The sequence below is a fragment of the Ctenocephalides felis genome, unplaced genomic scaffold (assembly GCF_003426905.1).
Source record: "Ctenocephalides felis isolate EL2017-DRISC unplaced genomic scaffold, ASM342690v1 CF-g0.4_SCAFFOLD_03571, whole genome shotgun sequence".
Lineage (NCBI taxonomy): Eukaryota > Metazoa > Arthropoda > Insecta > Siphonaptera > Pulicidae > Ctenocephalides > Ctenocephalides felis.
In genome coordinates this window covers 8,377,946-8,400,254 of record NW_020539725.1, presented here as the reverse complement: position 1 = coordinate 8,400,254, position 22,309 = coordinate 8,377,946, and the positions used below count along the sequence as shown (strand labels likewise).

The 22,309-nt window shown below is 28.4% G+C and overlaps 3 protein-coding genes across 3 annotated transcripts in view; 2 read left to right on the top strand and 1 right to left on the bottom strand.

Annotated features, from left to right (window-relative positions):
- Positions 1–1,277, bottom strand: part of LOC113385556 — a 30,297-nt gene extending 29,020 nt beyond the window's left edge. The window contains 1 exon segment of the mRNA XM_026623407.1: positions 1,264–1,277. Within this exon segment, the coding sequence (XP_026479192.1) occupies positions 1,264–1,277 (14 nt within the window).
- Positions 1,278–3,272: 1,995 nt separating this feature from the next.
- On the top strand, positions 3,273–6,348 carry LOC113386938 (mitochondrial mRNA pseudouridine synthase Trub2-like; the record flags this gene model as incomplete). The annotated part of the gene is given in 5 exon segments (XM_026624696.1): positions 3,273–3,754; positions 4,660–4,848; positions 5,430–5,646; positions 5,869–6,005; positions 6,075–6,348. Coding segments are annotated over 5 exon segments (966 nt in total). The 3' UTR covers positions 6,323–6,348.
- A 923-nt stretch (positions 6,349–7,271) lies between these two features.
- The window catches only part of LOC113385555, a 16,391-nt gene continuing 1,353 nt past the window's right edge, over positions 7,272–22,309 (top strand). Inside the window, exons 1-13 of the mRNA XM_026623406.1 lie at positions 7,272–8,276; positions 8,412–8,424; positions 8,575–8,872; positions 9,016–9,195; positions 10,103–10,255; positions 10,470–10,656; positions 10,987–11,246; positions 11,719–11,813; positions 13,291–13,490; positions 13,709–13,890; positions 14,642–14,738; positions 14,964–15,152; positions 15,398–15,689. Coding sequence (XP_026479191.1) covers positions 7,272–8,276; positions 8,412–8,424; positions 8,575–8,872; positions 9,016–9,195; positions 10,103–10,255; positions 10,470–10,656; positions 10,987–11,246; positions 11,719–11,813; positions 13,291–13,490; positions 13,709–13,890; positions 14,642–14,738; positions 14,964–15,152; positions 15,398–15,689 — 3,151 coding nt within the window. The remainder of the gene's footprint in view (positions 8,277–8,411; positions 8,425–8,574; positions 8,873–9,015; positions 9,196–10,102; positions 10,256–10,469; positions 10,657–10,986; positions 11,247–11,718; positions 11,814–13,290; positions 13,491–13,708; positions 13,891–14,641; positions 14,739–14,963; positions 15,153–15,397; positions 15,690–22,309) is intronic.

The window sequence follows — 22,309 nt, the reverse complement described above, 5'->3', positions numbered from 1 at the left end:
ATGCATTTTAGATCTCTCAGGAAATAAAATTTGCTGGAAAATAATGAATGCAACAAGAAATGCGAAACAAATAATATTATTGAAAATTCTATGCAAGTAGACATGACAGGCGCTATTATGAATTCTGGCATGAATGTTGAGAGTGAGTGTAATTTAGAGCGTAAATTTAATGAAACAAATTTAAATGATGTCAGTCAAAATATGATAAAACAAAAAGAACCAGTTTCAGAGGAATCCATCACAAGAATTGAAAAAACAAGTATGAACAATATTATTGAAAATTCTATGCAAGTAGATATTTCTGCAGGCCTTATTATGAATTCTGGCTTAAATGTTGAGAGTGAGTGTAATTTAGTCTGTCAACTTGATGAAACAAATTTAAACGATGTCAGCCAAAATATGACAAAACAAAAAGAACCAGTTTCAGAGGAATCCATCATAAGAATTGAAAAAACAAGTATGAACAATATTATTGAAAATTCTATGCAAGTAGATATTTCTACAGGCCTTATTATGAATTCTGGCTTAAATGTTGAGAGTGATTGTAATTTAGCTCGTAAACTTAGTGAAACAAATTTAAATGATGTCAGCCAAAATATGACAAACAAAAAGAACCAGTTTCAGAGGAATCCATCACAAGAATTGATAAAACAAGTATAAACAATGTTTTACTAAATGGATCTTCAAAAGTAGATATTTCTAATTTTAAGAGTGATGAAAAGTACCTTGGGGCCCAAGGCCAAGTTGAATATTGTAATATTAATCTTTCAAAAAATTATAACAAAGAAAATGCTTTATCCGAAGAGCCATGGTGGGTTCGTAAAAGTGTAGATGAACCTCTTGATCCTGATTTTGAAGAATTTGTGAATACTGATGTTCACTATTGCATAAATAATAAGAAGTTTAGTACAGAAAATAAATGCACAGTTCCCGAAACATACAAAATAAGTGATAAAGGTCCAATGTACCTTTTAATATCTGACATATCAAACTTAAAACTTAGCACATACAAAACTAATTATACACAGAGTCCTTGGTATGAATTATATAATCATATTTTTAGTACAGTTATGTTTTATGGTTCTGTGGTAAGAGTTAAAAAGCATGTCAAGAATAATTTATATACAATAGATGATGGTACAGGATATATTAATGTCCTATTAAACCACAAAAATAAAGAAATGAGATCGAAAATAAATGATTTAAATAATTTAGAAGCAGAATTAGCTTCTGCTCAAGTGAAAGGTTTGCCAAACATGTTACCTGACTCGAGGCATGGTTCTATAGCAATAGAATGTATTGAAGCAATGAAAAGACTCATGGTTATCATTAGGCAAAGAGTTAATAAATCTCAGAGAGAATTTGAATATGGTGACAAAGTTCATGTAATAGGATTCCCAAAAAATACTTTTGAAACAGAAAAATGGGTTGTCTATGCATTTGCAATGGAGCTAGATGAATCATTCGGACAAGCAGAACTTTTTTGGAAAAGGTTCATCATTTCAATGTATGAGCATATTTATTTAAAAAAATCTAAAGATAATTAGAATGTTTGTTTTAAGTTTACTCAAATGTGATATTAAATTTAATTAATAAAATAAAAGTAATGAAAAATTGGGAACATTAATCTGAATTGTTTCCATTGGAATATAAGGCAAAAAGAATATTTTCTTCTCCAAACTTGGTGATTAAAACATGTTTAAGACATTGCATGATTGCACCTGATATTTGCTATTAAAACTAATTGTAAGTGGCATTTTACGTTAAGGCAAGTTGCATGAAATATCCAATTCATGTAAATAATCAACTTAATTAATAAAAAGTATGAGATTTGGCTACTTATATAAAACTTTTGACTGTTTATTCTGAAATCAACATTTTTACATTTAATAATAACTAATCAGTGTGATTTGCAATTAATATATTTCAAACATATTTATAATATCTATAATAGTATTCATTATATATGAAACACAAATATGAAAGAAATTTTTTGCATTTGTCTAAAGAAACGGCTCGGCAAACTAACTCGAATTCTTATAGAGTTTTGAAAGAGCTTTGAGTCTTTTTTGAGAAAATGTTCTGAAAGGATTAAATTTTGGCTCACATTACAATAAATTCAAAGCTCAATTTTTCATTTTTAAATTTTGAAAATTAAACGACTCATATTGTAGTATATACACTAATATCATGATTTCTCTATTATTGTATAAAGTTTCATCAAAAAAAGTTTCAATCAAAAAAATATTTTTAACTAAATAGCACGGTTCCCAACCAAAATCTTTCGTATAAGTTGATAGTTTGGCCGATCATCATACAAAACTAATCAATGCTTCTTCTTATTCAAATACATTAATAGTCTTTTTGATTTGATACATTGATAGCCACATATACTTTTTCCAAATTTGGTCTCGGACGATTAAGAAAACATATTATACTCTCGGTTAAATGTAATTAAGTGTAGGGTTAAGAATATAATGACTTGAAACGTCGAGAAAACATGAAATTACAAATCTGATTTTCTGGCAAAATCAACATTCACCTTCTCCGAGAAGTGATTAATAATCTTTTGTATTTTTCAACTTCATGATGTAGATGAGTTATAGTAATCGCAAAAAAATCGAAAATGAAAATGTTTATATATTTTTACGTTTCAGAGGTTTCTGAACATTTTGGCATACCTTAGAGAAAATTGATGTTTGTGTGTGTGCGGATACAAATTTTCGTCGATTTCGGGAACACGGTTCAACCGATTCCAATTATCCAAAAAATATTCGACTGCTTTTGATAAGTACACGTGCTGATTAGTTTTTGGCATAGGCAGGTCTAGCCGTTTCGAAGATACAGGGCAAAAGTGCCACAAACGGTAACTCAGTTTTTAAGAGAACCGAGTGTCTGATTTTAATAATTCAAAGAACATTTTACTTGTATTGCCAAGATGAAGAACTGATTAAATTTTCATGAAGGCAGGTCTAGCGGTCTAGAGATTTTAACAATAAGTATAAATTTTATTTCCTATGGGTTCCGTACCAATGTTTATCGGTTAAACGGCGCTTATGCGCTTCGATATGCATCTCTATATCCAGTTAAAGCAGTACGATTGCTTTTTAATATCTTAAAATAAAGAAAACATTTTTTTTCGAAGTCTTTTTAAAAAGTAAAAAAAGTAAATTTAGTCGAAAATTTATAGTTTGTCAAAAATCTATTCTTTTCTAGATAATTTTTTTTTTTCCAAAAAAAAAAAAAAATTTGGTACGGGAAGTTCCAGCAAGTTTCCTTAAGGCGCGATGCCATGCGCCCCGCCATGGTATTCTAGTGTTATGAACACATGGTGTTCTAATATTTCCTAGGCGCCCCACTAGTTATAATTACTAGAGTTCATATTTATAATTACTAGCAAAAATCCAAAGCACGTGGTCATAGTTTTGGACTTGTCAAAATAGTCTATAAAAAATAAAGATCTGCATAGTAAACATCCATCAAATGGTTCGCATAAAAACAGGCGAAATTGACAAATAAATATACTAGAGAAGACATTTCACATAGATATAATTATGTTATGTGAGAAAATATTATGATATGGCAAAAATATCTGTAGTAAACACATGTACGAAAGCCAAAAATGTATTATCGTTGAGGACAAACGATGCTCCCACGATTTGGTCTTCCCTGAATGGAATTATTAACGTTTTCAAACCTGCTGGAATCAGTGTATTTCGTATCAGCAATACAATTATTGCTAACATTTGCAGAGGTAATTATTAACTATAAATTATTTTGATTTTAAGGTTAGGTTATTTATCATTGCGGTTATTGTAATACCAAGTTATTAGGGAAATGTTGATTGAAGAATGCTTTCATTATATTCATAGAGTTTCAACAATATATGTGAAATTCATTTGCAAATGAATGTTTTGTCTTGCAACAATGTAGATACTGAGATTGACGTATGTTTCTATTCCTTTTTGATAGCAAAATGTTTTGAAGATAACTATATTCTAAAAAAATTACATGAAGAATTCAAGTCTTATTCGTTTTCATCTAATAAGCATACTTGTTATCTTGGAAAATTGTACAAAAGTAGAAAAAATACAAAGCTCATCTAAGTCATCATCCAAACCAATTAGTATGTGACCTGCTCAATCCTTTACCGCGAAAGCGTCTCAAATGCAATGATTTACTACATCAAAACATATAATATCTAAGAAGGTGCTATTGCAGGATAACGATCCTTTTACGCTGTCAAATAAAATATACATGTAAAGTAACTGAATGTGATGTATGTATGGTTTGCTATGTACAATAAAAAATAAAAAATAAAAGTAGAAAAAAAAACATTTTGACCATTATCACATTGTTGACCCTTTTTGAAACTTTTGATATATCATCATTGGAAAATATTGTCCAGAAAATCTTGTTGGAAATGATGCAGGCACTCTATGCGGTTTGAATTTTTTTGCTGGCTTTTGTTTTCTAAATTATTTAAAACAAAAAGCTTGTTGAGATCATTCAACTATAATACGAAAACTTCAGTTTGCCAATTTTTATACTTTTTGTCATCATTAGTTACAAGATTTAAATAACTTATTATATTAGAGTGTTCATTTAGTATAAATATAATCTTTTTGTTGTTTGTTAATAAAAAATTATTTTTATTAGATTTGAACGATCAACATGTGAGACCTCCAAGGAAAATAGTTGCAATAGACAACAAAACAGATTGTTATGAAGTTTCTGTAAGAGAAAGTTTTGCTGATAACACTTTGGTAGTAGGGCCGAGATATCAAATGCAAGATGTGAAGATTAACCCAGCTGCATCATTAGGACGAAATACAAGTGGTTTATTATGTAAGTAATGAATTCATGAGAATTTAATTTAATGCAAATATAAAATTAGTCTTTTCAAGTTTTGTAGCTTACGATAATTTAGTTCTTTAGTTTTATAACTTAAGATATTTTGTTTTATCACTAAGTGTCTCTGTGCCACATAATTCTTCATAACCTGCACCTAGAGCATTGTATGTACAGTAATTCTTTTTAATATTATATTAATTATATAATGTTTATATTATGTTTATTATATAATATTTATATTATATTAATTATATAATATTTATATTATATTATATTAATATTAATTTATAAAATGATCAAGTTTGAGATTAAAATTTAGATTTTTTATTACCAATTTTAAATCACTTTTTTGTGAAAAAATTCAGAGTTTTCATATCATTTACACTAAAATAAATCTTTAGCATTTAATATTTGTTCAATCCGCTACATGCTGATATAAAAAATTAATAGGATTTGCATTCCCAAATAGTCTGGCCTCTTAAGACAAAATGCAAATTCTAATCAAGTATTTTGAATTAATGTTTAAATTTTTAAGGTTGGTTTATAACATTTTCTTTTCAATTCTCTTATTATAGTACTTGGGGTTAATAGTGGTTGCAAATTGGCTAATCTGATATATAGAAACAAACCGACAAGAGCATATCAAATTACCGGCAAGTTTGGAGAAGCTACGGATAATTATTTTTCTACAGGCAAAATAGTGGAAAAAGCTACTTATCATAGAATACGCAGAAGCAATATTGATTCATTACTCGCATCAATGCAAGCATCACACCAAAAAAAAATGTTTGAGTATGTATGATATGCTTACCTAAATGTTTATAAATACTGCCATTTGGTATAAAATTATATTTATATAATAAACAATGTGAATTTACAAATTATTCATTAGAATAGATCAAATTTACATATTACTTCAAATGAATTTTAGTTTAATTTTTCAATATTAAGTTATCTTATGTTATTACCACATATTTGTATATGAAAATAATTAGCATTTGTATTATTATTTAGGCAATGTGGAGTTGATTTAGAATCTCAAGCGGCATATGAACTAGCAATAAAAGGTCCAATCAGACCAGCAGAATATAAATTACCTGTTGTGTATGGATTAAAATGTATAGATTTTTCCCCACCATACTTTACGATAGGTGACTAGATACTCTAGTATTTATTAATTCTAACATTATATTTTGCATTAAATATGTAACTGCTTTCAGAGGTACAATGCATAAATGAATATGAGCAATATTTAATGACATTGATACATGATATTGGGTACCACTTGCATTCTGTAGCACATTGCAATAAAATCAGATGCATTAGACTTGGACATTTCCGAGTCGATGACTCATTGTTAAGAGGATATTGGAATTTACAAGGATTTACTACTTCAATTACTATGTCAAACAAAATTCTAGAGAAACATCCAGAAATGTTGAAACAATATGAACCTTCTTTAGGTTAAAAAATAATCAACTACAATGAATTCAATACCAAACTGTTATATAGAAATGTAAGTGAATGATATTTATTAACCATAATATAGTTAAACAGTTATTTAAATGAGTTTTTTTTTTAAATTAGTAATGTTTTCATATGAATAATAGCATGTAATGACTATTGAAAACAAAATGTTTTATAATGCTTTGTTATTATAAGCTATGTAGATCAATAATTGCTTAATGTTTTAGGAAAATGGTTTCAATTTTTATTATTATTCAATCATTATAATTAAAATTTAACTTTACATATATGTGTGATACATTAATGTTCACATTAATTTTAAAAATAACTTTATTCGTCTTGCTATATTCCATAGTTTGGATGTTATTCAATTTATTGATTCTGATTCTTTGCCTTAGTAAATTTAATATATTTAGCTATATTTTAATTTAGCAGTAGAGAATGTTTGTTATTCATTAAATTTACTAGAGTCGTTTACAACAGAATTTTCTTTACATTTGATTAATTTCAATTACACTTTTTAGATTTAGAGTTACGAGTATACAATTATTCCTTATTTCATATGAAGAAAAAAATGTTGAACATTACTTAGGTTTGCTGAATAATAATTTTTTTTTTGAAAAATAATATTTTTTTCATTTTTATTTTCAAATCATTACTATTTTAATGTTGTTTGATACAATTCATCACCCCATATGAGTTTTTTTTTTTAGAGATTTGAATTGAAAAATCACATTAAATGTAATTATTCTAAAACTTCTGAATATTTGCCCTATATTAAATTATGGAATAAATTTTTAATGTTGATTTCTTATTTTCAAGAATGAATCACCTTGTGCTCTACTTACTTACTTTCACCTGACAGGTGAATCCAGGCAAGGTTACTTTTATCTACATAGACAGCCATATGTTTCTAAATCTATTTAATATTAAAATTAATTTAACTTAGCATGTTGTATGCTTCATTTTTAGGAATTATACTAATTTTCAATTTATTTGAGTGCACATTATGTTTTACCTTGAATGCTCTCATTTCACAAAGTGGTTTGCATGGGGAAATTCAATTTATTCAAAAGGATGCACAGATTACAGAATTGAAAACAAATTTACAACCAACTTTAGAATATCCTGAACAAATTATTACTTGGTCTATTTATGAATTTCCTGTTGATTATTCAAAAATTGAAAATAGATGTGATGAAAAAGATTTGGGCAAGAAAATATTGGATTTAGAAAATCTAATTGGTTATTTGACAATTCCTGAAAATAGTACGTCCTCTTGGCAATTACCAGTCAAAATAACAGGTGAAGGAGGAATTTGGGGTAGAAGTATAGTTTTAAAAAATGTAGATAATAATATGTTATCGTGTGGTACGATAACCTCTAAAGACAAATCCATTGAACGCACAGCAGAAGCTCGATTTTATTATCCTGTCTCTGGTTCTATATATTTTCGATGGATTGCATCAGCAAAATCCAATAATGTTGATATGTTAATCTATACAAATTTATTTCACACAAAACCAACATCAGGCAAATATGGCAGGCAATTCACAGAACATAATTGGAAAATCTATGTAACAGATATATTTGATTTTAAAGCTGATAAAAATGAAGAAAATTGTAATGCATTGCAAATTGTTTATGATCCTGATGATAAAGGATTAGGTAAAGGTATTGGGGATGTAGATAAACGAGTAGGAAAAATTCATGTTGCTGCAGATATAACAAAATCTTCACAAAAAGTTACATACCGAGATTTTGCTCTTTCGGCTTTATCAAGTGCTATTGTGGGGGAACAGAGGAAATTGTATGTGGTAATTTTTGAAGATCAACATGCTGATAGTTTTTTAGCATGTTCTAAGATTCGACTTGTTGACTATACTATGGCTGGAGTTGTTTTAAAAGATAAAGAAATTACAATGACACAGTATTGGAAGTATGAGCCTACATTTGTTAATTTTACATTTTATAATTATTCATCTGAAATTGTTTATGAATATAATATACATGATTTACCTCCGCATCCTAAAATGATTGGAACAACAGAGTATTGCTCAACCTCTGGTCGAATATATGATCCTTTGCAGAAATTGAAATCAGGTAAATGTATAAGATTATAATAAGATATAATTGAATGGAAATATATATATGTATATATATATATATATATATACATATTTAATGATTTTTATTAATTGCTTTATTAAATATTGTGTTATTGTGTATATAACTTCATCATATAATTTAAAGGATTTTTCTTGGGTTCATTTTTCTTAGATAATGTTGTACCTCCTCCTGGGTATGGCACACAAGAGCAATATTCAATTGGTGATTTGTATGGAAAGTTTGCTCCGAGAAATGGGGCAATAAGTTTACCTGCTTCAAACCACTTTTACTGGGACACATTTTTACCTTTAACTGGAATTCACAGTGTGGTTCATAGGAGTATAGTTGGAACAGCAAATGGAATAAATGAATGTGCAACAATTCTGTTGAGAGATGGGCAAGGAAAGCAAGCTCAATTGTTTACTGCTAAGATACTTTTCAGGTAATTTATTATTTGTTTTGTTGTATTGACATGTACTGCTTGTAAAATGTGAATACATGCAAAATATTAAAATAAGAATTTAAATATTAATCATTATATTCATTTGCTAATAAAAATAGATCTATATATTTGGATTATTGTAGGTATCCAATTGTTGGTCATATGTTATTCCGTCAACTCAAAAACCATCCTTGGGCAGATACAACAATACTTGTTGAATATTTAACACATGCTGATGGTAAAAGCACTAATAAAACTGGTGATCACCGGTGGGCAGTGCATGATAATCCACCAGGGAGAGATTTTTACAATTGGACTGGAAGGTACTATAGTAAATATCTATTTAATTCTTTTGCAATCATTTTTGATTCCATTCATTCTAAGTGATCAATATTTCATTTTGTACCCGCTGTTTGTTATAAGTTTGTTTGTTATATTATTTTTGTTTTTGTTTTATATTATAATCCTTGCAGATTATTCGCTGGGCGAAATGTAATAATGTTATCTCTCATATCTCATATATTATGTTAACAATGTCTGCTTATTGATTTCATTAACAGTTATAAAAAAATAATATATAATAAGAAAAATATAAGATTATAATTATGAAAAAATGATGCACAAACTACAAATCATTTGAATTATCTATACATGAAAAGAATCTTAATTAAACAATTTACTTATTAGAACATAGAATGATTTTGCCATTTAAGCAACTTTGGTTTTTATTAAAGTATTTCATTGAGTTTTTATAAAACTCTTTGTTATTATATATTAGATAGTTAATATATATTAGGTAAAATGAACTAGGATTTAGGATAATCTTAATAGAATAGAGTTTATTATACAGAATGTTGCACATCTTTTAAGCTGAGATCTTGAATGGAATAACTGAACCTTTAAAACAATGGTATTCCTGTAAGACTAAAAATGTCTGTATTGGTGATTCTTAGCGCGTTTAATACGAAAAACAATGTCTGGCTGGTTTCAGCCCTGCACATCATTGTCGGCCAGGAGTTTGAAAAAGCAGAGAAAAAACGAAAATTACTGATAATGTACTTTGATGATATTTTTTAGGGTTAAATAATGTTTAGCTGTAAATATATATTTTTATAGGGCATAATATAATGAAATTATTTGAATTATTCATATCAATTTTATTTGCAATATTTGCATATAATTATTATCACAATTATTGGCTACTTAATTTTAGAATTATTATTTATTTAGGTGTCTAAGTGCTGGCAATGTATATAATCCCTGGAATTCTTTACCAAGTGATGGTCCATGTTTTCTTGAGACATGCAGGGTAGGTGATCTGTCTGGGAGACACGGATCACTAACAATAGCTGGTTCTAAAATTGAAGCTCAAAATATTACAAGGTAATTTAATATAAAAATCTATATTTAAAAATATAATATTGTATGCCAAAATATTTATGTAATAATTTGAATGCAAAATATGTTCACCTTATAATTTTTTGTTTGCTTTACAAAATTTTATGCAGGTTAAATTTATATAAACTTTTTGCATATGATATTTTAAAAGTGAAAATATTATTAGTTTCTAATTAAATACTCTGAATATATATTATAGACGTTTGTATACTGATACTCTGCTCCCATTACAAGGACCTCGAAAAGTTCTTGGGAAGTCTCTTGTTATTTATGATGATATTGGCACTGCTCTGCGTGGCGATCGTTTAGCTTGCGCTGCGTTTGTGCCAGTTTATAGAAGAAAAGCTGTGGCCAAAGATTGGTTTCCAAATGGAGGGCCCATAAAGGTATTTAGGTTAAATTATGAACCTATGATACAAGTATTATTACACAATTTAAAAGTTTTATGAATTATTTTTAAAAATTAAGTTATTTAATGCTAATAATTTATGGTTGACTTTGACATTGGGTTATTTTAGCTTGCAAGACGAAGTACATAGAATATATTGTAATTTTTTTATTTATTTTTTATATTTTTATATATTAAGTTTTATGTAATAAAACTGGTATGTAGGTATTATGACTATTTCTCTAGAAAATTTAGTTTAGTTTATTTATCTTCTATTACTAATATTATTAATTAATAAAATATCTTCTAATACTAATAGTTCTATTAGTTTAAAGGTAAAATTGAAATAACGCAGCAATCAGAATATGATAGGACCAACATCGAAATTGAGTTAAGTAATTTAGATAGCAGAGATTATAACAACTATTATATTCATGAATCTCCTGTGGAGGTTGATCTTGAATTTCCATGTGAACCAGAAACTTTAGGTGGTACTTATGATCCTTTAAAAGTTAAAAAGAAAAATACTACATCGGCAGGAGAGTATGCAGTAGGTGATCTTAGCAGTAAAATTGGGCATCTTGACAGGTGAGTTTTTAATTTAAGGATTTTTTTTTAAATCACACCCCTTTATATAAATATACCTGAATCATTCTATTAGTTATATATAACTTTTCAACTTCAAATTTTGCTATACTATGGCTGCACCTGCTGAATCCAAAAATGAGGCGGTTTTAAATATTATGCTTATGTATGTATATATTATGTTTTTCTAATATCAAAATTACGAGTCTAATGGATTTTTAAAATTACTATATTTTGATCAATTGAATTTTAATGATTCATTTTTTTTATTTAATATTTTTTTATTAATATTTATTTACATATATGTATTTTATTATTGTTAAATTTTTCAGCTTGTTACTCATTTCATTCAATTAACTTTAATTATTTATAATAGCATGTATTTTAACTTTCAAGTATCATTCCCATTACTTAATTTTATGATTTTAACCCATTATGTTTTGTTTATTATTTTGTTTTTATTTATATAATATAGGAAAACTGAATTTCATGCTACGTACAATGATTCAATGCTGCCCCTTTTTGGTTATTCTGCTGTAATCGGGCGATCAATTGCTATTCATGGTCATGGTAAATATTTGCTTTCTTTAAAATAGTTGAAATTAAACATAATAAATGAGTACGAAAGATTAATTTCTGGTTGATAAATCTATTTTTGGTTGATAAATCTATCTAAAAGTATTGTGTTTCGTATCTTTATAAATTATTAAATTATCTATGGATATGATGTGAATTTGTCGAAGTTTTATTATTCACCACGAAGTGTGAATTAGTTACATTTCAAATTTGAATCATTGAAATAAAAAAACAGTTGATCCGTTCCGCTCCAACATATGAGTTTCTTCAAATTCTCATAAGATTCATACTGAACATGTGATATTTGAAGCAATGAATATAAGATTCAGCTAAGCAAACATCAACTTATTTGAGTAATTCTTTTGAAGTTCTAATTTAAATTTAAAGAGTTGATGAATATTTGTTGCCCTTAGAATTATATAAAATATTATTTCGTTACTTTTGAATTGTAGGGGAACAAATCGGTCAAAAAGATTATATCACTTATAAATAATTATTTATTAACTTCCCGCAGGGTAGTTATAGTAATGGGCCGAAATTCGAAAATGAAAATTTTTGCGTTTCTCCACGTTTTGAAAGTTTCTGAACATTTTGGCATACCTCAGGAAAAATGGATGTGTGTGTGTGTTTTGTATGTCCGCATTTTTTCTTCCACGTTTTCGGGCGCACGGATGAACCGATTTGAATGGTTCAAAAAACATTCGATTCCTATTGATAGGGAGATGTGCTGATTAGTTTTTGGCAAAGGCAGGTCCAGCCGTTACATAGCAAAGAGTGCAGAAAATACAAATCGAGTTTTTGAGAGTACGGAGTATCCGATTTGAATGATCTAAAAAACATTAAATTTGTAATGATTGGGAGAATAGGTGATTAGTTTTTGAAAAAGGCAGGTCCGGCTATTTTGAAGATACAGAGCTAAACGTGCAAAAAATGGCAGTGTTTGAGAGAATTAAGCGTCTGATTTGAATGATTCAAAGAACTTTCTGCTTGTTTTAACAAAATAGTTGCTTTTGGAAAAAAATTTTTTTGATTCAAATCTTTTTTTTTCAATTTTTTTTCAATTTTTTTTTTTATTTCGAAAATAATTCAGATTTTAATTTTAATTCTGACTAAAGTTCTAATATACTTTAAACAAATAATTTTAATATTGCAGTTCAGTTTATATAATTCTTATAAATATTAAAAAAATTACAGTATTTATTTATAATAATCTATTTGAAAACATTTAATATTCCTCGAACATTTCATTACGAGGTTATATTATTAACTAGTTATATTATTTCAATAATTGTTTAATTTTCAAATCATCGTACGCACTTGATACTTATGATACATACAAGAAAATTTATTTAGATATACGTATGTATAGATATGTCTAATTTAATATGGACAATAATAAACAATTTGTATTTTATAACATGCAATTCGAATTAATAATTAAGAATGAAACTGTATTTATCACATTTCCTAGGCTTGCAAGGTTTGGGCACAACACAGGTCCATGATGTTCGACGAGCGTGTGCCACCCTGGAACGAGGCTACAGTCCTGGTGAAGCGCGCGAACTCAGAGCTGTAGCTTCGTTTCATAATCCTGCTGGACATGCTTATGGATATGTTAGGTTTTCTCAACTAGTCTATGGAGATGGTGAAGAAAGTGATACAATTATTGAGGTTGTTGAATAACAAATTTATTTATATTAAATTTAAAAATGTATTAGATAAGTGTTCTAATTGAGTAATTTCAATTAAATGGAAAATTATAAGGGGTAGATATCCTTATTTTAAATTACTCTTGTTGCACTTTTATTGTATAAAATAATTAAAGATTATCTACATAGTTAAATAGTTAATATATAAATATGATATAAGATTTGAATATCAATTTGTAGGTAAATTTACGCCATCCTGGAGCACATGATCGCAACGTATCAAGAGGACACCGCTGGCAAATTTTTGTAAATCCTGTTGGTGTTGATGCCACTGTTAAAACTTTTGCTACTCGATGTGTGGCTGGAGGATATACTTGGAATCCATTTTATACCCAATTAGCTGATCCTCAGAATACAGAATTGTATGCATATTATTACATTTATTAAAATATAGTGGTATCATGCAATGCATCAGTAGAGTCTGCACATAACGACTGCGTTTTTAAGGTTTTGTTAGATAGTTTTTAATCACACATTTGCTTTAAGGGGGTATTCTAGTATAGAAAGATCAATTTTAGGTCATTTTTAAATTGTTGCAAAAAAAGCGATCATTTTTTTTGACTATCATTTTTTTGGACATGGACGTGACCATGACCAAAATGCAAGCCTTCTAGTAATCCAAAATCAAGAAAAAGAAAATATTATTAATCTAAAATGATGTCGTAATGGTATATACTAGGGTTAAGTTTAACAAGTTTTTTTTTAATGTTTCTTACTACTTTTTGAGTTTTGTGAATTTTGTTAATATAGTAAAAATTTTAATTTGGGGATGAGGCTAGTATATGTGAAGAGATTCTATAAAGAAATTCTTCTGAAAATTTCAAGTGTCGGGCCAGTAGAACTCGAGAAATCTTGGAATAACCATTTAATATCAACTTGATAATTTGATGATAGATAAAAGCTTTCAGTCTAAGCTTTCAACTTTTAATTTAATTGAAAGATTTATATTAAATCTGAGTTTGAACATCATACCATATTACAAAGGCTTAGCTATTAACAGATTTAACATAGTCATTCAAGTCTTTATAAATTTTTAATGAATATTTACACATTACCAAACAAAGTAAATCATTGTAGAGATGATTAATTATTTCAATAAAATATTGTATTTAGATATGATCAGGAATGCGGCCCTGATAATCCGTTAAGGTGTTATGCTGGAGACGTATCTGGTCGGCTCGGTGTATTAGACTTAGGTGTTGGTAGACAGGTAGATATATCATTTTGTTACGTTTAGTATAATTTATAAAGTATACCATTGAAACATATTTATTATATGTAACATCATTCTTTTTTATAGTTTGATTTATTTTTATCAAGCGCAAACAGAAATAATTATGAACTTTTCAAATTTTCATAGAATAATTTATCAATGGTAATGATAAAGAATAAATGAATTTTTATGTTAATAATCTTTTTATCTATTTCATTCTAGGTTTTTACAGATCCTCTCTTCCCATTAGAGGGCCCAGCTAATGCATTAGGACGATCATTAGTTATACTAGGACCAAATGGATCAAATGATCGATACGCATGTGCAAATATTGAACCTGAACATGATATTGTTAAATATGTTAATATACGCAGGCCACCCAAGTTTGTAGTAGCTCAATTTCTTCAGCAGGTAAATTATATGATATGCTTTATTTAAGAGGTAATATCAAAATTTATAGTCAAATAATTAAAATAAAATTGATAAATTAATATTTACTGCAATATGTTTTATTTCCTTAAAAATATTAGTATTATTAGTATCAATTATTTTTATCACTTCTTTTATATAAGATGCTTAACAAGAACATTATTTTAATTCAAATTTGATACTTTTTATGTATACTACATTTTATAAATATGATTTTATAATATTAGGTTCGGAGGGTGATGGGCTTACCACCATGGATGCTCTCAGTTGACTCTCGAAAAACCAAAATTTTGCATAATGGTGGTTGTGTGCAACTTGTGGTTCATTTTAAAGGACCGATAGCCGGTAAGTTGGAGCAGGATTTCTCTAGATTGGTGGGTTCTGGAAGGTTGGAAGAACCTACTTTATATATTCCTGGTTATACTGACAGCAAAAGAAAGAAATCTATATCATACAGTGTGTGTTCAACAACTGATAGTAGGAATAGAAATAATAAAAATTCTTCCAATTTAACTCAAGGTAATTTAATTGCTATGTTGATTGTAGTAATAACTATTTTTTATTAATAACTAGATTTAAAGTATTTTTGGCCTAGTCAGTGATTATAAGACAAATGACAATACTCAGAAGTTTAGTTACATTATTGATTATTAATTATGAACAAACTATAAGTTATTCTATTTCAAAACTTTGGTGATATTGTATTAGATTGCTCTAACATATCGAGAAATCTATATTTTCTATATCGATTTAACTTATTAAATGTGCATGTGAATTGGGAACTTCTATCCAATTTTAAGAACTAATGGCATACATTACTGGAATCGGTAGCTAAATTAGTAAATATACTATTTTCACTGTGATGCAAAATACTATGTGTATATAACTATGTTTATTTAAACATATATATATATATATATATATATATATATACTAAAAGATATTATTTTTTGATTGATTATGGGTTATCAAAATATATTTTTTAGTAATTTAAAACCTAAATATGAAAATAAATAAAAAATATTTTATAATACAGAAAACTAAATGAAAGGGTTATAAAAGTAATTTCATTCCTTCCTGTATTATGAATATACATATATAAATTTTTTAAGTATTTTTACCTGCGCACATATTAAACTTTATCATAAAGATGTATTATTATATATTGAACATAGAATTATTTTTTGAAACTGATCTATATATTTTGGCTTTAGTTCTTGAACTATTGAAATTTTAGCAATCAATGGTTTTAAATTCAAACTGTAACAAACTCTTTTATCATGGAAAAGATAGGTTTAACGATATTGCTGGTTATATTTACGATATATAAACTTTGAACTTTGTTTTGCCAGAAAATTTTATTTGATTTGCTAATTATAAGTTTTTCGATGTTTCTAGCCATTGTGAATCACTTGCCACTATGTTTGAAAAAAGTATCTAGATGTATGTTAGACAAAATTTGGCCTATCGTAAAAATATAAAAGCTATATCATGAAATGCAATAAGTGTTGATTAATTATACAAGACGATCGGCTGAACCGTTTTTTTTATAATTAACATTTAAGTGCAGACAGTTTTGTCAAAGATTTCGCCAAAAAGCCTGAACCAATAAAAATGAAGAACTTTTCTGTGGACCATTTTATTTGAAATATGCAAGACAATTAACTATTATTGAAGCAGTAGGTATTTGTGAACCATTTGGCCGGTTAATGAGACAAGATGAGCTCATCAGCTCGCACCGTATTCTTAGATAAAAGATATGGATCTAATTATTGATTTTCAACAAAACAATTCAATTTTACTTGCTATTAAATGATATTACCAAATTAGCTGATTATTTAAATATTTCATGTATACGAGATTTAACAATGGGTAATAGATTGGTCTACGATACACCGGACTGATTTCGAACATTCTATTAATTAACTTCCCGTGGGGTAAGTTATTGTAATGGGCCGATAACCGAAATTGAAAATTTTTACATTTCTCGACGTTTTGAAGGTTTCTGAACGTTTTGGCATACCTCAGAAAAAATGGATGTGTGTGTGTGTATGTATGTATGTATGGATACAAATTTCCAGTCACGTTTTCGGGCGCACGGATTAAACGATTTGAATGGTTCAAAAAACATTCGATTTCTATTGATAGGGAAAAGAGCTGATTAGTTTTTGGCAAAGGCAGGTCCAGCTGTTTCGGAGATACGGAGCAAAGAGTGCAGAAAATAGAAATAGAGTTTTTGAGATAACGGAGTATCCGATTTGAATTATCTAAAAAACATTCAATTAGTAATGATTGGGAGAAGTGTTTATTAGTTTTTGGCAAAGGCAGGCCCAGCCATTTCGAAGATACGGAGCTAAATGTGCAAAAAATGGCAGTTTTTGAGAGAACTAAGCGTCTGATTCAAATGATTCAAAGAACTTTCTGCTTGTCTAACAAAATAATTGTTTTTGGAAAAAAAAATTTTGTTTCAACTTTTTTTTTTCAAAAATTTTTTTTTTTTGTATATCGAAAATAATTCATATTTTATTTTTAATTCTGACTATAGTTCTAATATATTTTAAACAAATAATTTCAACTTTGTAATTCAGTTCATATAAATCTTATAAATATTAGACAACGTTACAATAATCTATTTGAAATATGCAGTATTCCTTGAACATTTCCTTACGGTACGGGAAGTTTCTGCAATTTGCCTTAAGGCACGATGCCATACACCCCACTAGTTTTTTTTTAAATTAGTGCTAATGAAACAAAATTTATTTTATTAAAAAAAATTAACAAGATATTTAAGGTAAAAGTCTTGGCAGAAACGCCATTTAATCTAATACAAATCGTTGGTGTTCATACAAAATCTCATTTGCGCCCGGCTTCCCCTATTTTTTTCATTACTTCAAGAGTTCGTTCATAGATAGCATTGTCATCGCTCAGAATACAGCGCAAATAAATAGACGTATATTTTGTTGCTAATTGAATATTGTGATTGTTAATAAAATAATTGTTTTATTTATTGTGACGATAAATGTTTTATAAAGGTGTATTCATATTAAAAACTGCTGAATCCACGTAAGTACCTGAGTAATTTTAAAGCCGACATTATAGTTGCTATTTCATGTACATCTATCTGTCAAATTAGTTATTTATTAGATTAGATTTACATTATTGAAAACTTCCCTGTTGAAAGTTTACTTAAGCATATTTGATTGAAATATTCAGTACTATAGTTTTTAGTTATTAAAGTTAAATGACATTATTTACATTGGATTTAAAAACAAAAATTACAAACCGACCCACATATAACCTACAATGTCGCTTTTCAGACGTTTGACGCTTTATAAAAAATCCTATCAGTTAAATTTGATTAATTATGTGCATCCTGGGCCTGAACTCAACATAATAGTCGTTGAATATTTGTGAATGATCTAAAATGCTATATTATATTACCTCAAGGCCACCGTGACGAAAATATTATGTTTAGTTCAAGGTCTTGGATTCAACCGCTTGGAGAATTTGAAATGTATGTATTCGGTTTTATTGATTGTGGCCGTTTTCATATTTGTGTAATTGGTTTTGTCAAGACCATTTTGTACGATAATGACTTATATAATTTATGCATACAAAGCATTTGTGTGATATTTGTTTTAGGATACAGATACAGCATATTATTTATGTGTAAACATAAGCTGACTCTATACACATTGAAGTTTCGCGATAAACATATTTTTTTATGCTTCTAATTAAATTTTTATAATTTTTTTGCTCGATTATTATAACGTTATCAATTTTTTTGGGTGATAATTGATCTCCGCGTGATTATAGATTTTTTTGAGGCATCATATTCACTTTTGCTTCTTCCCTTAAGGGTTAGGGGTACTTGGAGGCACGAAAAAATGAGAATTTCAATATTTTTATTTTGTTATTAAACGATGTTTTTACAAAAATATTATTACGGTATTATTATACAATGTTTTGACTTGAAGTAACAAAAATTTCAGAAAAAATAATTAATATTCTCAAAGTTATAGCTGTTTTTGTTGACCCTGTTTCAAAAAACGGTCCTGGCGGGGTGACCATCATAACTTCTTAGAGATTCATCTAAAGTCAATCAAATAAAAAAATAGTTTTATAAATAGATAATCCTGGGCCTAATCGAAGGTTTTCTTCTTTTTGCAAAAATTAACAAAATGGCAGCATCAGAAAAAAAAAATCTAGATTTTTGGGTAAAAAATCAACAGTTAATTGGTATTAAAAAATTGAAATTTTTGAAAAAATAAAAATCCTTCGATCAGGCCCGAGTTTATTATGTATTCTAAAAGCTGTATAAATTTCATTAAATTTACTAAGCGGTTTTTGAGTTACAGTGGTCACCGGTTCAAAAAACATAGTTTGAGAAAAACGCTTTTAAAGTTTCGCATTGGGTTACGTACAGAAATTCGAATTATTGAATTACTTAAACCGAGTCATTTATTTCTGGGCCATATAATAGTTCATCGGTCATTGTGCAAGTTTCCAAAATTTCCATTTGCTGTTGCCTACGAAGCATTCTGGCCTCCAGAGTGTTCTCGTTGGCGCGGTGATCTGCCGCTTTTACACGTGCAGCATCCAATTTTTCAGCATACCAATGGGAATTATACCCACCATTAGGTCCTAGGGTACCATAAACAATAATAATAATTATGTAAATGCATTCAGCAATTTGTACGATAGTAGAACTAGTATTCACGGTTTTTATGCATATTTTTTACGCTAGTTGGTTGAAGCTTTTAATTTTTCCTGATTATGGATTCAATCTTGAACTACACATCTTGAAAGTAAATTATCATTGCTCAGATCGTCGTAAATCGGTTTAAACGCTTTTAAAACATTAGGAGGTGAGAGAGAATAATCTTGAGTATCAGTATCGAGCTCTCCAATTGCGTCAACGAGCTGGTGAGAGTCCAATAACTCAAAAAGAATCATAGGATCAACTTGAAATTTTCAGAGAACATTTTCAAGATAATACACTTAATGAAATGCAAAAAAATAAAATCGATTTTTCAAAAATTCCAAGTACCCCTAAACCCTTAAGTTACGAATTCAATAAATATCAGGTTGATAAATAATTCAGTGTGGATTTTTGATTAAAAATTATGGAATTAAATAACTTTATTCCGTAAAGCATTATTGTTCATTTTGCTCAATGACTTTTTGCCATCTTTCAAGCAGCATTAAATTCCACTTTCACAATTTGGCTTTTATTAGCAAAAAACTAAATCAGGTACAATTTGATACCATCATAATCATTGAATTTTTTACCATCCAAGGAGTTTTACCATCCCAATCAAACACCAATATTTTTTGCCGATTAATCAAAGATATGTGAAGTCAATAATGTTGATTTATTATCAACGTTTTGGATTTCAATTTAGGCCGCTTTTCTTCAACTGCATTGTTTAATTTGGTTGATTGTTCAATATTGACATTAGAATTGATCGTTTGTTGGAAGAGTAGGAGTAGACAATTTGTTTGTAATCAACTTCAACTGGACGACCAGAGCGATATTATAAAAACTAGAAGTTTTAATATTTGTTCCTTGTAGACAAATTGTGAAAACTTATTAGATTAGACGACGTTGTTTACATAAGTTTGATTGAAATATATATAAACAAAATCTAATTAAGTGGACCTGTTGTTAGAATAAACATATTTTATTTTCAAATGCATCATTTTTTCGTTAACAATATTAAATAGTTCATGTAGTATCAACTATACAAACATAAAACGTATTAAAACATATTAAAAAAAAAATTACAGTATTCGAATTCGATCAGTTTGATTTTCTTATTATCTCCTATGGCGAACAAAAATTGCACTGACGTGCCAACCAACTCAGCTATAACGACATGTTCACGCACAACGCTATGAACGGATGTCTAGGATCTAATCGGAATTTCTGCACTTTTTGCTTTGTATCTTCGAAACGGCTAGACCTGCCTGCCTATACCAAAAACTAATCAGTACGTCTCCACATCAATACAATCGAATGTTTTTTAATCATTTTAAATCGGCTGATTTGTCCAGAACCAGCCATTTTTGCACTTTTTGCTCAGTATCTTTGAAACGGCTAGACCTGCCTTCGCCGAAAATTAATCAGCACGTCTCCTTATCAATACGAAACAAATGTTTTTGAATTATTCAAATCGGTTCATTGGTGTTTCCGAAATCGTCGACGAAAATTTGTGTCCGCACACGCACACGCAACATATACACAAAATATTCAGAAACCTTTGAAACGTAAAGATATATAAAAAATTTCATTTTCGATTTTTTTACCTTACCCTACGGGAAGTTAAAAATTACCTATCGAAACTTGGCAAGTCAATTTTGAAACTGCCCTTTTTCAAGGCTTCATCATAAACAACTCAAATCTTTTCGTGAGCTTAAGATGCCCTTTTCCATAGCAAAAATAAAAAAAAATATGACAAATGTTTTTGATTTTATTTTCCAACTTACAATGAGCGCCAAACGAAAACTACGCAATGGATCAAAAATTTTTTATGCTGATTGAGATTTGAACTGCGTACTATATATAATAACAAAATATTACATTTGGACTACGTCAGCATACCTGAAAATTCAATTGAAACCAGCTAAGAATGAAATCCGAATAACTTACTTAGTTACCAATCCACAAACCCTGAACCATATTTTGCTTTTAATCTTATATATAAAATGGAGCTCTCTTTCAAATGTCCGAATAAAACTCGAAAACGGCTGAATCGATTTGGCCAGTCTTAGTCTTGAAAAATTTGTGCCAATCCAGAGAAAGTCCAAAAGGTGAGAAATTATTTCAGATCCCGCGTAGAAACTTTACATTTTTAATTTGAAAATTTGTGTAGAAGCGTAATTTAAATAAAACAATGGACGGTGGCAATTTCGTGAAATGTCAAACGCTTTTGACAGATGATGTTCAATTACGTTTAATAGGATGTTTTACACGAATATTATTTATTTATGACAAATTTGTAGTAAGTAGTTTTGTTTGTAGTTTCATTTATATACAAAAACGTTAGTAAACGGGCCGCAAGTGTTACTAAGAGACTCAAAAATAAACTTTTTTGATATGTTAATATGAAATGCACTTTTTGGCATATTTTCTCAAA